Below are 13,683 nucleotides of genomic sequence, written 5' to 3' on the forward strand. Positions count from 1 at the left end.
GAGGGTCTGAATTGTCGTCACTCCCTCCGTGCCGCGCTGCCGCTGCCACGGCCCGCCGGGCGCCCGCCCAGCACCGGAGAGAAACGTCATAGTTATTCTAATGCACGTTTACGAAACTGAAATTGCGGCGTCAATGACTTACAGTGGACGGCTCTGCGGCGTTGTCGTCGGCCGGGCCGCACGAGGCTGGCACGACACTGGCAGCCGCGTTGATGCAATTGCTGACTACTGGGTCGACGAAGGCCCGTCGGTGCATCAGCAGCATGAGGTGACACTGATTCTGGACTCGACACAGTTCAACATGACACGCCGTTCCTTGAGCCTATCAGTGTGACTCCGCATCAATCCCCGTTCTCGAAACTCGAGACGGCACAGAATGTCACTTCTCTGCAGAGAGTTTTGGCTCCTCACTTGGAAACAGGCAAGTGGAGCCGCTCACAGAAGCGTCCCCAACGGCGGCGTTCGCTCGGCCATGCGTCCTTCTGTACGTCAGAGAACTAAGGCTCCGCGGCGCAGATCCGATCGCCATTCAGCGCCACCACATGCACTGCCATGCAATGAACCAATAGCACTCCGAGGCAGCACCGGTTCCGCCAGCTTCTGATTCTGCTCAGCGACGCTCCACCAGCTCCATGAACCTGACTATGAAGGAGCCGTAAGGACCTGACAATGCGCCTGCAAATAGACACCAGGTCAATTCGTTCCGAACAATGCGGACTTCATCTCAGGTCCCAGCGTAAAGCGCGTATTGCTGCATGCGGTGCTCCATCCTCCGACCAACGGAAAGTTGGGCCAAGAGTTTCCAAAGCTTAACCCACTTATGCGTTCACGACGTCAGCTGACCATTCTGCCTCCGAATCGCCAGGCCCGAGAGAGATCGAGCACTCCGCGACCCCCCAGGCTCCCCGTTCTGCACCGTTCTGCACCGTGCACAATGGACGGTCACACCTCACGGAGAGCTGAATGGCAACGGTACGCTGCAGTGGGGTTATACCACCCGAGGCCAGTCCACGGACACGGCGTGGGGTTAGGACGCAGCACACGCAGGACACGCAGGACACGCACAGGACAATATCCATCCCGTCCGTCACGCCGTCGATCATCATACCAACACTCCGATACGCGGAGTCCTTTGGGGGAACCTTGGGCCTTTGAGATGCTCACCGCACAGGGTTTCAGCGTAGAGCAATGCTGCAACCTTCACTCGCTTCGGATTGTGGGGAACCCACCCCTCCCTCCGCGGCCCCGCGCGCGGGCTCACCTACAAGCAGAGGAGCAGTACGTACGCGCGGATGCAGAAGCGAACGTCTTGCACAATACGCGCAGTGGAGCTCGCCACCCGATCTCACATTCCTCGTCAATCAGTCTTGAACGGCCAGCGTCCGAGGTGGCACCTTTGGCACATGACGCTCTCCGTGCCAAGTTGGCGCGAGTGCGCACGTCGACGTCTGCTTGATTCCGAGATCGGTTGCAGGCGGCTACGCCTTGCTGAGATCATGCGACAGGCGGGCTGCGGACTGATCCCAAGCTACGCAAAGCTGGGCATTCCGGTGTCCCATACGACGTACATCGACGGTACCCAGGCATAACCTTAGTGTGCACACGCAACGAACGTTAGGGGATCACGACGGCTGTCTGGGAACGCGTGAGTTGGAGGTTGAAACTCGTACGATGACTGCTCTGTTGACATGTGCACCACCCTGTCCTGCACGCCCTGCATCAGCGTAGCCCGCAGGGCCCGCAGGGGAAGCTGCGATTCAGCTTGTCTCTTCCAAAGTGCGCACTAAGAACGTCAGCTGACCTTGTTGGTGCCCGCACAGGTACAGAGGTACCACAGGCATGCCTGTTCCTGATTCAGCCTGCTTCCAAACTGCATACCGTGTGTCTGTACGCACCCGTGGGAGAATAGAGAATGTGGTATCACGTGACTCCAATGTCGGTGGCAAGACATCTCACCACGTGGCGCCAGAAAAGTTGAGCAGCGGGTTCGTCATAGCCGCTCGTCCGCAACAACAGATCTTTCTCGCATTCAAACCCTCAGCTCCGTCGCCGACTCATATCAGCCCAGCACAATGCCGAAGGCCGTCAAGGAGAAGCGTGCGCGCACCACGACAGAGGAGGCTGCCTCGACCGAGGCCGGTCCCTCGACTATCACGCCCAAGCTCCCTCCTCTCTACGCCGAGGGCGACGACGAGGAAGACAACAAGAAGAAGCGCAAGTCGGCCGACGGCAGCATCAAGAAGAAGAAGAAGAAGACGCCCGGAATCGTGTACATCTCCAGGATACCGCCGGGCATGACGCCGCACAAGGTGCGGCATCTGATGGAGCACTGGGGCGAGGTCGGGCGAGTGTTTGCGCAGCCGAGGGATGGTAAGTCACTCACACCCTCCCACACTGGCAGGGAGGCAGCTGGCCACCGGGACTCGTTAGCTGACACCCAGCGCCCACGGGATACAACCCGCATCATGAGAAGAAGAAGGAGAAGCGACACCAGTCGGCCAACTACACTGAGGCGTGGGTCGAGTACCTTGACAAGTCTATTGCCAAGCTCGCCGCGAGCATGATGAACGCGCAGCCGATCGGCGGACGGCCCGGTGACAAGTGGCGCGACGATATCTGGACGATGAAATATCTGAGCGGGTTCAAGTGGGAGATGCTCGGCGAGCAGGTCGGTGAGTGTCTTCTTCCTCTCTTCCCTTCCCCTTCCATGCTTCTACCCGTGCCCAGCTGGCTTGCTGTGACTTTCAAGCTAACGCTCAGCGTACGAACGCAACGTGCACCAGTCGCGCCTGCGCAACGAGATCCAGCGCTCCAAGACGGAACAGAACGCGTACCTCAAGAACGTCGAGCTGGCGCACTCGCTCAAGAAGCGCGAGGAGAAGCGCGCCGCCAAGGCGGCCGAGGGCGAGCCCGTCCCCGCGCCCAAGGACAACAGCAAGGCGAAGCGCGCGTACAAGCAGCGCGAGGTTGTCGATCGCGCTCACGGACTCGAGGCGAAGGGCATGGACTCGGTTTTGGGAAACATCTTTGGTTAGACTGTACGCATATAGAACATGGATTAGATTGTACCATCACGTTTTCGATCATAGGGGGGGTCGCTGCATCTAAGATAATCCATCTAATGGTAGGAGTGCTCATGGCGAGACATTCTAAGCCTCAGGCTCAGGCTCCTTCTTCTTCTTGACGACGACGCGCTCAATCTGGTCCACCGGCGCACCCTTCAGGACACCCTTCTGCTGCCTGATCATCTCGACCTGAACTGTCAGCTAAACGAACTCAAATCATTAGCAGCATTACTCACAATCTCATCACCAACATCTCCTTGCACGACGATCTCATCCTGGCCCTGCGGGTTCTTGGACACACTTGATCCCGTCGCGAATCGGGACGCGAACAGCTTGGCGGCCGCCTTCAGCTCGATTCCGAACAGCTCCAGGTTCTGGATATGCGTCTGCTGCTTGCGCTTCGTGCGTTCGCTGCGCTTGATGATAATCTGGGGGTCAGCTTACCTGTTCAGCCGCCCACAGCTGATATGAGGGAAGACACAAACCTTAGTCGCCTGCTTCTTGGCCGCCTCCTGCTCGGCCTTCTTCTCCGCCTTCTTCTCAAGCTTGGCCGCGTCGGCCTCGAGCTTCTCCTGCTTCTCGAGCGAGAGCGTTCCAATACGTGACGCGAGCGTGCCTGCTGTCAGCTAGACTACGAGTACAAGTTAGCTCACTGTCGCCCCACACGCGCTCGTACTCCTCCTTGTCCGTCTCCTGGAGGTGCGCCTTGCACTTGCTCACGCTCGGGCCGAACTCGCAGTACTCGGTCGGAAGCGTGCACACGGCACAGTACGTGATGGTGACGGGCTTGGTCGACGGGCCGGCGACTGCAGACATGGTTGCTAGGCGAATGGGATTGGGGGGTTGATGAGATTATTTTGGCCTGACCAGCTCGAACAAAGGTGATGGTCATGGCTGAAGCTGAACTGCGAAGTGAAGCCGCCGGAACCAAACCGCGTGCCTGGCGCGCTTGGTGTCGTCACTGCACATGAGAGCCGCAATGTCGTCCGCCGCTAGGTTACTGGGATGCTTACCGGATGCGTAAACCTGTTATCTTGCCTTCCTTTGTGTTCATCTACTTCGCTGGTCGCCTATCCTCAATAAGAGTTCGCCGCCATGTCGTCCTCTGACGAAGTGCGCGAGGCACTCATCGACATGGGCGTCGACCCCGCCAAGTCGCACGCCGCTTCGACCATGTTTGGCTCGGTCGACGCCGCGATCAACTGGGTCTTCGGGGAGGGCGAGAATGTAAGCTGAGCGCTGATTGAGTTAGCTGACAGAACAGTGGCAGCCGCCAGCACACGCTCCCCCTCCTCCAGATTATGTGACAGCGCCGCAACCACGTAAGCTTCGTCAATGGCTCTGTCCAGCTAACATGACAGCGCCCTCGCCTGCGAACGACCGCCCCGCGTTCGGGAGCAACAACCCCTTCGCGCAGCAAATGGGGCAGCTGCCTGCGATACCGCCTCCGCCGCCGAGGAGACCAGACGACGACACGCGGCACGTCCGTGCTTCGGCGCCGCCACCGAGTCCGGGCGTCGAGCAGCCGGATCCGCTCGACGGCGTGCCCTTCTTCGGCCCGACGAACAAAGACGACCCGGACAATAAGCTCGCCGTCGCGCTGCCAAATGCGGCCTCGAATTCGAACAAGGAGGAAGAAGACTTCCAGCGCGCCATCCAGGAGAGCATGATGACTGCTAGCTTCCACAGTACCGGCAGCGCAGCCGCTGAGGAGCTTCCCCCAGCCGGCGAGCGAGAAGACGGACAGTGGGTGTGCGAATGGGTGCCCTGCTAACCCAACAGACCGCTTGTCTACGTCACATTGAAACATCCCCCTAGCACGGTGCAGATGATTCAGGCGCTGGCTGCCATTCCGCAACTGAGGCAGGTGCTTGCCGCCATTGACTGGAAGACCGACGACCCCTCCGGAGAACTGAGGAAGACCGAGGGGCACGAGCTCGAGATTATTCAGGAGCTGTTCAAGCTGCAGGATACGGAGAAGGTGACGTACGAGGTTATCGATCCAGCTCTCGACCTGTTCCAGCACAACTACACCAACCCGAACACGTCCACCGTCTACGCTAACATCACGGGTATGTGCTGTGTTCCGTGCGATGTCCAGCACTCACTGACGAACAGGTGAATGGCTGCCGGGTCTCCTCAAGGTGCTGGGACAAGTGGGGCGCAACCGCGAGCAGTTGATCGACTTTAAGAGTGATGTCGTCAGCGACTGGCAGCACGGACCCGACCAGTGAGCTAAGACGATGTCCCCTCGAAGCTGACGTCAGACTCGTCGCTACATCACTACACATCAACCCGGACGAGCCGCACCCGTATGTGATGTTTGAGCGCGGCTTCAACCAGCCGACCAACCTGCACGCGGCGCTTTCGAGCTTAATCTGGGGCACGAGTCCCGGCGGAGGCGGTGGCGAGGGCGTCGAGGCGCTCGGTGACGTGCAGTTTGTGCATTTGCACCGCAGTCCTGGCTTCCCCGCGCCGCAGTGGGAGCTCGATGAGACAATTGTGCTAGACAGGTACCTGCACCACAACCGTAGCTGGGTGACGCGGGTCCGCGCGGAGCAGAACTTCGCGGAGGCGGAGCTCGCACGCCTCAGAGAGAAGGTTGAGTCGCTGTCAAACTACAAGGTTGGTGTTGCGTTCCGAACTTTTGCTGACGAGCCAGGGGAACAACATCTCCGATGCTATTCAAACGTAAGCTCCCCGATTCCCAGCAGTAAGCTGACGTCAGACTCGTAAAGCATATGGCCAACAGCCCCTCCTCGGACCCGGTGCAGAAGGAGTCAAGAGCGGAGCTGAAGGCGAAGGTAAGCTGGCATATCGTTGATGTGAGCTGACGGCGCAGTTGGAGAAGATCGCTGAGAAGCTGAACGAGAAGACGACGAAACTTCAGGAGGAGATCAAGGAGAAGGAGAAGCAGACGTCTGGAGCTCTCTTCGAGACAGACGAGCCAGAGAAGACGCAACATCGAGTGAGCTTTCTTTCCCTCGCAACAAGCTGACGATCAGTATCTCCTCCGCGCTGTGATGTGGCATGACGGCTTCCTGACACCCGGGAAGCATCTCTACTCCTACGTTAAAGAAGGAGACCAGTGGTGGAAGATTGGAGGAGTCGAGGCGACGAAGGTGAGCTACGAGGACCCGGAAACGAGCTGACAGACAGGTTACGTGGGAGGAGATTTCGTCCGACTCGACAGGCCAGTTCACCGACGGCGGACCGTATTTGCTCATCTACTCGCGTGACGGCCTGCGGCCGGCGGCGCCGCCGAGATGGCCAGAGGCGCCACGAAACGTCGGAGTGTGGGGCGGAATGGAAGGCCCAGGGGTGCACCCGGCGGACTGGAGCTCCTCGAACCTAATCGACATCGACGAGGACAGCGAATGCCGACAAACACCCCTGGAGCCTGAGCACGAGACTCTGAAGGACGATCTCCTCGCTCCCGGAACGACAATCACGGCCGTGCCGGTACGATCGCGTCGTAATACGATGGACAGTGAAGCGCTGTCTCGCGAGACGACGCGTGAGGAGAGGCGCGAGGGTGACAAGCGTCCGAGCACCATCTCGTACGCTCCCCCGAGCCCTGTCGCCCCATCCCGACAGGCGACGCACGATTCGGCCGTGCTCAGCCCACCTTCGCGCAAGTCGAGCCTCAGTGGCGGTGTCCTGAGCCCTTCCGCACGCAAGGCGACTCTCAGCCCGAGTGCTTCTCGCAAGTCAACTCTCGAGTCCACTCGCAGCCCGTCACGCAAGGCGTCGGGAAGGGAGGGCACCCCAGGCCGCAAGATGTCGACTTCGGGTGACACAAGCGCCGGTGTGCTGAGCCCGTCGCGGAAGAACACGCACGACAGCATCAGGAGCCCGTCACGGCGAAGTACCACTGACACCGATGCGACGGCCCGGGACAGAAAGCGGGAGCCAGACGGAGACCTGATCATGGATTAATGAGCGACGAGCGATAGTAATAGACGAAGCCACGTTTTGAACCTAGACCTGTGTACAATATTAGAAATGCATGGCTTCTCCTCTTGTCGAAGAAGCAGTCTATTGGATCATGATCATCCAGCACAGGACGAAGAAGAACAGGAACAGCGGGTACACTGCCAGCAGTGTCCGCGAGTCGGGGAGGCCTGTTCCGTTGAAGAAGTTCATCGACGCTGCACGTCAGCTTGGGTTGTCGGTACAGAGAGCTGGACTTACCCCACACACTCCAGCCGAAGCACACAAGTGACACCGGCACGCGCACGAAGAGGTTGTGGAGCAGCAGTGCCACGATCGACGCAAGCAGCAGTGGCGCGAGCGCGTACCCGAGCACGCACAGCGACTGGAAGAAGGACACCTTGCCGCCGAGCAGCTTCGAGTTGATAGTGACGACGACAGAGCCAATGGTGACAAGCGAGATGACGAGGGAGAAGACCTGCATCGACTGCTCTTTCGGCGACTGTTGTCAGTTACAACATCATGTTCGTAACTCACATCAAGGCTGAGCGTAATGGCGAGAGAGAGGCAGATGACGAGCGGTCCCCAGAGGTCCCAGTCTCGAAGCGCCTGCTGGCTTCCTCCCTTTGGCGGGTAGAGCACCTGGAGGAGCTTGGCGTAGATGCTGCGAAGATCGCGCATCTGAGGTCAGCTCGATTGCAGCACTACCGGAGCAGCTCACGATGGTAGTGCTGACGGGCTCGTCAAGCGTGCTCTCGCCTGTATACCTCGTTTCGAGACGAACGCCACCCCACGTCTCGTTCGTCGTCCGCGGCGCCGAGCCTATCCGCCCCGAGACCGCTGGTGAAGGCGCAGGGGCAGGCTCGACCGGCTGCGGCGCGAACGACAGCGCGTCGAGGTCATCGTCGTCCGGCTGGCTGACGGTCAGTTAAGAAGGCGGCGAGTGAACGGACATTGTCTGCGGGTCAGAGGCGACGGGCGCGTAGGACGCCATGCTTGCTGCTTGTTTTCGTGTCGGTGGTGAAGACGACGTCAGGACAACCTCGTCACTGTCATGTTCGGGCTGGGTGGACGTTGGACGTGGAGGTCGTTTAGGCACGCCCGGGTCCGCGTGCACCGCCGCCGATCACGCGCGCCTACTATCCACCTATTCGCCTATCCCCCCAACCCACGTCATAGAGAGGCCCGACCCACCGGTCATCCCCCGATCCAACGATACCTACGCATCGCTTCATTATCGATACCGCTCGTTCCCGACTCTAGCTCATACCATGGCCAGTATGTGAGTGCCTCCGGAATCCAGCTAAATTCGTGTGTAACTTCAGCTGACAGACAGGTTCGGCCGTGGTCGCAACGCTCAGGACTATGACGACGGGCCGGGGTATCGCCCCCATGGCCCGGGCCATCAGCCAACCCGGCCAGTCGACAAGGAAAAGACGGAGGCCGAGCTCAGCCTGAACATCAAGAAGGCTACGAGTCCGGAGGAGACTGCTCCCAGTATGTCCAGCTATTCCGTAGTCGAATAGTAACTGACCCCCGACAGAGCAGAAGCACGTACGAAGTGAGTGGGCGAGATCCCAAGACCGCGATGGCGATGCGCCGAGCACACCTCGGCTGCGGATGCGGAATTGCAAATCTAGAAGCTAACGGCCAGAGTGCATCGTCTACACTTGGGACTACCACTCGTCGCTGTCGGTGTGGAATGGACTGCGTACCCAGCCCATCCTGACGGACGAAGTGCAGACGTTCAAGGCGCTCATCCTCGTGCACAAGCTGCTCCAGGAGGGACACCCTGTCGTAAGTCCGGTCGTGTGAGGTGGGGGCACCGATCGATTGCGGACCTTCCACCTCGCTCAGCCTTGCCGACATTTGCCGATCGCTGACTTCGGCAGACGCTCAAGGAGGCCCACGGTCAGACGGGATGGATCGAGACGTGCGGACGCACCGTCGGAGGCGACGGCGTCAAGGGCTACGGCGCCCTGATCCGCGCGTACACTGCGTTCCTCTTGTCTAAGCTCCGCTTCCACCGCCACCACCCCGAGTTTAACGGACTCTTCGAGTACGAGGAGTACATCTCGCTCAAGAACATTGACGACCCGAACGAGGGTTACGAGACGATCACCGACCTCATGGCGCTCCAGGACCAGATCGACTCGTTCCAGAAGCTCATCTTTGCCCACTTCCGCGGCTCCAACAACAATGAGTGCCGCATCTCCGCCCTCGTCCCCCTCGTCAAGGAGAGTTTCGGTATCTACAAGTTCATCACGAGCATGATGCGCGCCATGTTCCGCCGTACCGACGCCCCGGACGCCCTCGTTCCTCTCCAGGACCGCTACAACCACCAGCACTACAACCTCCGCCGCTTCTACTATGAGTGCTCCAACCTCAAGTACCTCACGGGCCTGATCAATGTCCCGAAGCTTGGCCAGGAGCCGCCCAACCTCCGCATCTCGGGACCTGAGGACGGACCCGAGATTCCTCAGCGACCACAGCGCAAGGAGACGCCCAAGGAGATCCCGCGGACAGACTCGCCGTCGGCGACGGCCGGCGAGATTGAGGAGCAGCGCCGCATGCTGGAGGAGTACGAGCGCAAGCAGAAGGCTCTCGTCGCGCAGCGCGAGGCCGAGGAGAAGAGGCAGGCGGATGAGAAGGCACGCCAGGAGGCTGAGTTCGCCGAGCTTCAGCGGCAACAGCAGGAGCGCGAGCGTCAGGCTCACGAGCAGCTGATGCGCGACCAGATGAACTCGCAGTGGGCGCAGCAGAACCAGCAGAGCGGTCTGCTTGAGCAGCTGCAGCGTGAAAACCTCGCGGCCCGCGGACAGTACGAGCGTGACCAGATGATGCTCGAGCAGTACGAGAACCGCTGCAAGGCGCTCGAGAACCAGCTGCAGATGACGACCAACAACGTCTCGGCGCAGATGAACGCCAAGGACGAGCTCATTGCGCAGCTGCAGAAGCAGATCGAGGTCTGGAAGAACAAGTACGAGGCTCTTGCTAAGCTGTACTCGCAGCTGCGTGGCGAGCACCTCGACCTGCTCAACAAGAGCAAGGGCTTCCAGCTGAAGGCCAACTCGGCACAGGAGGCGATCGACAAGATGGAGCGCATGGAGCGCGACGTTAAGGCCAAGAACCTCGAGCTGGCTGACATGATCCGCGAGCGCGACCGCGCCCGGTACGAGCTTGACCGTGCCAAGTCGTCCGCCAAGGAGGACCTGGACCGTGTCAAGCGCGAGCTGCGCTTCGCCAACGAGCGTGCCGAGGACTCGGCCCGCGACAAGAGCTCCGAGGTCTCGCACGTCATGTCCAAGTACAACCGGCAGATCAGCGAGCTCGAGGACTCGCTCCGCGGCAAGCAGGTGCAGATCGACGAGCTCCTCTCCAAGCTCGACAGCAAGGAAGGCGACCTCGCGCGTCAGCTCGACGAGAAGGAGCAGGAGCTTGCCATTATGCAGGAAGGCATGGACCAGACGCTCAAGGAGCTCGGCGAGCTGCGCCTCACGCAGGGCGAGACGACGACGACGTTCGACGCCCAGGTCGACACCCTCATCCTCGACCACCGCAAGGAGCTCAACGCCATCATCGACTCGATCCTGCAGGCGTGCGTGCAGAAGGTCGACGACGCCATTTACGAGCTCGAGGCGCCGATGCAGACCGGCAACACGACCGCGACCCCGCAGTACACGCTGTCCATGATCGAGAAGGCCATGACGAACGCGACCGAGTTTGCGACCACTTTCAACCTGTACTTGAACCGCAAGAGTGGTGGCGGCTACGTCGATGTAATCAAGTCGGCCAATGAGTTTGCCCAGGCCGTCTTCGAGACCCTCCTCGCGACCAAGGGCATCACGCGCCTGTCCGAGTCGGATGACGCTAGCGACAAGCTTGTCAAGGTCGCCAAGCTCGCGGGTGATGTGACGCAGCGCTTCTTCCTGAACCTCCAGTCCTACAAGCTCATCGGCGGTGGAAACAAGGAGGAGATTGCCCTGCGCAACAACGCCGAGACCCGCAATGCCCTGTCCAAGCTGACCGACGCCGTCGAGGCGACCATCCCCAAATCCAAGCTCAAGCTTACGGGCGACCTCGGCGACCTCGTCAACCAGGAGATGGAGAATGCCGCGCGCGCCATTTCGGCCGCGACCGAGCGCCTCGCCGCACTCCGCGCCCGGCCGAAGAGCAAGTTCGACATGCTCGACGTCAGCGTGCACGACTCGATCCTGGACGCTACGCAGCAGATTGCGAACGCGATTGGACGTCTCATCCAGGCCGCGACCGAGTCGCAGGAAGAGATTGTGCGCGAGGGCAAGGGCTCGAGCAGTGTGCAGCAGTTCTACAAGCGCAACAACCGCTGGACTGAAGGTCTCATCAGTGCGGCCAAGGCTGTGGCGTACGCGACCTCGCTGCTGATCGAGAGCGCCGACGGCGTCATCTCAGGCACGCACAGCTTCGAGCAGCTGATTGTTGCGGCCAACGAGGTCGCGGCCGCCACGGCGCAGCTCGTCGCCGCGTCCCGCGTCAAGGCGTCGCTCATGTCCAAGGCGCAGCAGAACCTCGAGCTCGCGTCCAAGGCGGTCACGGACGCATGCAAGGCGCTCGTGAAGCAGGTCAAGCTCATCAGCAACCAGAAGACGGACGACGAGGTCGTGGACTACAAGGCCATGCCGAGCCACGAGTTCAAGATCCGCGAGGTCGAGCAGCAGGTCGAGATCCTCAAGCTCGAGAAGGACCTCGGTGCCGCCCGAAGGCGTCTCGGAGAGATGCGCCGCGCGGGCTACCACGACGTGTCGGACGAGGAGTAGACAGTGGCGTGGCGCATGCAGTGTCGAAGCCGGATTCATAGTAAAACTATATGTATACCCTTGCACCTTGGAATGTCCTTGCATGTTGAGGTGAGGGCACATTTAGTTGGAGTGCCTGGTGGTGATCTCCACCGTAATATCCGGACATGGCCGGGCGGGGCTCGCCGACCCTTTGTTTCGCGGTTAAGTAACCGGGCGGCGCCCACCTCTTGTAGCCGTGATACGTTACCTGGTGGGGGTGATATAGTTTCAAAGGTCCGCAGTGCACCTCCAATCGTGCTTCCATACTCCCTACGACCCCGACACCATGAAGGCTCTTCAGATCACGACCCACGGCCACCCCCAGGTGCAGAAAGTGTAAGCTTGCTGGAAGAAGCGATAGCTGACAGCAGCTCGGACATTGCCCCGCCCAAGGCGACGGGCAGCCAGGTGCTCGTCGACGTGTACGCGGCCGGCCTGAACTTCTTCGACATCCTGCAGGCGCAGAACAAGTACCAGAGTGAGTAGAGCGATATCCTCTGCGCTCATTCTGTCTCTCCACTTCGACTCATCCTTTCTTTCCATCAAGAGTCGAAAGGGTCGAGAGGCAGAAGCTGCACCAGGCTTTCCACGCAAGCTAACGTCCAGACCAGCCCCCTCTGCCCTTCACGCTTGGCGCCGAGTTTGCAGGCCGGATCGCAAAGGACTCGCCCATCCCGGCCGGATGCAACTTCAAGCCCGGCGACCGCGTCTTCGGCTCTGGGCAGGGCAGCTACGCCGAGCAGATTGCGATCGACTACTTCCGCCTCGTGCCGATGCCGTCCAACATCTCCTTCGAGCAGGCTGCGGGTATCTACGTCACGATCCCGACGTCGTATGAGGGCCTGGTCGGGCGCGCGAACACGCAGCCTGGGGAGTGGGTGCTCGTGCACGCCGCCGCGGGCGGAGTGGGCATCGCGGCCGTGCAGGTTGCCAAGGCTTTGGGTGCGCGTGTGATTGCCGCAGCTGGATCCGAGGAGAAGCGGCAGATCGCGAAGAAGTGCGGCGCAGACTATGCGATGGACTATAACGCGCCGGGGTGGCAGGACGAGGTCAAGAAGATCACGGACGGGCACGGCGTCGACGTCGTGTACGACCCGGTTGGGCTGCTCGTGCCCTCGCTCAAGTGCATTGCGTGGAACGGCCGCCTCATCGTCGTCGGCTTCGCGGCCGGCACGATCGAGAAGATCCCCGCCAACCTCGTCCTGCTCAAGAATGTCTCCATCGTCGGCCTGCATTGGGGCGCGACCGCGCTCAAGGACCCGAAGAGGTACTTTGAGGTCATTGACGAGGTCATGAAGATGATCTCGTCTGGACGGCTCATTCCCCAGGTCTACGACCCTGTCTACGAGGGCCTCGAGCAGGTCACCACCGGCCTTAAGGACCTCGAGGACCGCAAGACGTGGGGTAAGGCTGTCGTTCGCGTGCGTCACGACGACAAGGCCAAGCTCTAAGTCTTTAACCTAACTAGAAAAACAATCTGTCCGAAGTTTAGTTAGATGCCGCATGCATTCTTGAGATTCGAATGGGCACCTGGCCCCTCACACCCGCCTCGTAAATTTGTGGTGTCCTACAGCTCTCGGATCATCGATGCTGTTCCGCGGAACCCGCTGCGCGGCGTCCGCTCATGTTGTCGTTACACTAATGCATACTGTAGGGCCTAACCTCTAGACAACTCTACCACCTGCCACCGCCACCGCCGGCACCGCGCCACCGCCGGCACCGCCTCCCCGACGGAGACCCATGCCGCGGCGCCACGCTCCACCGCTAGGCGTGCGCTCGCCGTTGGCCGAGGGCGACGCGCTGTCGCTCCTCGGGGGCGTAGCGCCACCAGCGGCAGCCGGGGGAGCGGCCGCGGGGGGGGCCTCACC

General features: G+C 60.6%; 5 protein-coding genes across 5 annotated transcripts; 4 read left to right on the top strand and 1 right to left on the bottom strand.

Annotated features, from left to right (window-relative positions):
- Positions 1-2,072: 2,072 nt before the first annotated feature.
- A1Q1_03000 (uncharacterized protein) lies at positions 2,073-3,035 on the top strand (the record flags this gene model as incomplete). The annotated part of the gene is made up of 3 exons (XM_014324229.1): positions 2,073-2,370; positions 2,442-2,672; positions 2,761-3,035. 3 exons carry the CDS (start codon positions 2,073-2,075, stop codon positions 3,033-3,035), a joined length of 804 nt encoding a protein of 267 aa, XP_014179704.1.
- A 114-nt stretch (positions 3,036-3,149) lies between these two features.
- On the bottom strand, positions 3,150-3,881 carry A1Q1_03001 (uncharacterized protein; the record flags this gene model as incomplete). The annotated part of the gene is made up of 4 exons (XM_014324230.1): positions 3,150-3,254; positions 3,302-3,493; positions 3,551-3,681; positions 3,719-3,881. 4 exons carry the CDS (start codon positions 3,879-3,881, stop codon positions 3,150-3,152), a joined length of 591 nt encoding a protein of 196 aa, XP_014179705.1.
- A 279-nt stretch (positions 3,882-4,160) lies between these two features.
- On the top strand, positions 4,161-7,004 carry A1Q1_03002 (uncharacterized protein; the record flags this gene model as incomplete). Its single annotated transcript, XM_014324231.1, has 9 exons — positions 4,161-4,292; positions 4,336-4,811; positions 4,884-5,137; positions 5,184-5,258; positions 5,323-5,756; positions 5,804-5,869; positions 5,917-6,033; positions 6,122-6,187; positions 6,237-7,004. The coding sequence occupies 9 exons, from the start codon at positions 4,161-4,163 to the stop codon at positions 7,002-7,004; spliced, it is 2,388 nt and encodes a 795-aa protein (XP_014179706.1).
- Positions 7,005-7,520: 516 nt separating this feature from the next.
- On the top strand, positions 7,521-11,794 carry A1Q1_03003 (uncharacterized protein; the record flags this gene model as incomplete). The annotated part of the gene is made up of 7 exons (XM_014324232.1): positions 7,521-7,684; positions 7,747-7,921; positions 7,985-8,280; positions 8,335-8,495; positions 8,542-8,559; positions 8,653-8,795; positions 8,891-11,794. The coding sequence occupies 7 exons, from the start codon at positions 7,521-7,523 to the stop codon at positions 11,792-11,794; spliced, it is 3,861 nt and encodes a 1,286-aa protein (XP_014179707.1).
- A 307-nt stretch (positions 11,795-12,101) lies between these two features.
- A1Q1_03004 (alcohol dehydrogenase) lies at positions 12,102-13,266 on the top strand (the record flags this gene model as incomplete). The annotated part of the gene is made up of 3 exons (XM_014324233.1): positions 12,102-12,151; positions 12,220-12,293; positions 12,422-13,266. 3 exons carry the CDS (start codon positions 12,102-12,104, stop codon positions 13,264-13,266), a joined length of 969 nt encoding a protein of 322 aa, XP_014179708.1.
- Between the last annotated feature and the right edge of the window lie 417 nt (positions 13,267-13,683).

The sequence above is a fragment of the Trichosporon asahii genome (assembly GCF_000293215.1).
Source record: "Trichosporon asahii var. asahii CBS 2479 unplaced genomic scaffold scaffold00051, whole genome shotgun sequence".
NCBI lineage: Eukaryota > Fungi > Basidiomycota > Tremellomycetes > Trichosporonales > Trichosporonaceae > Trichosporon > Trichosporon asahii.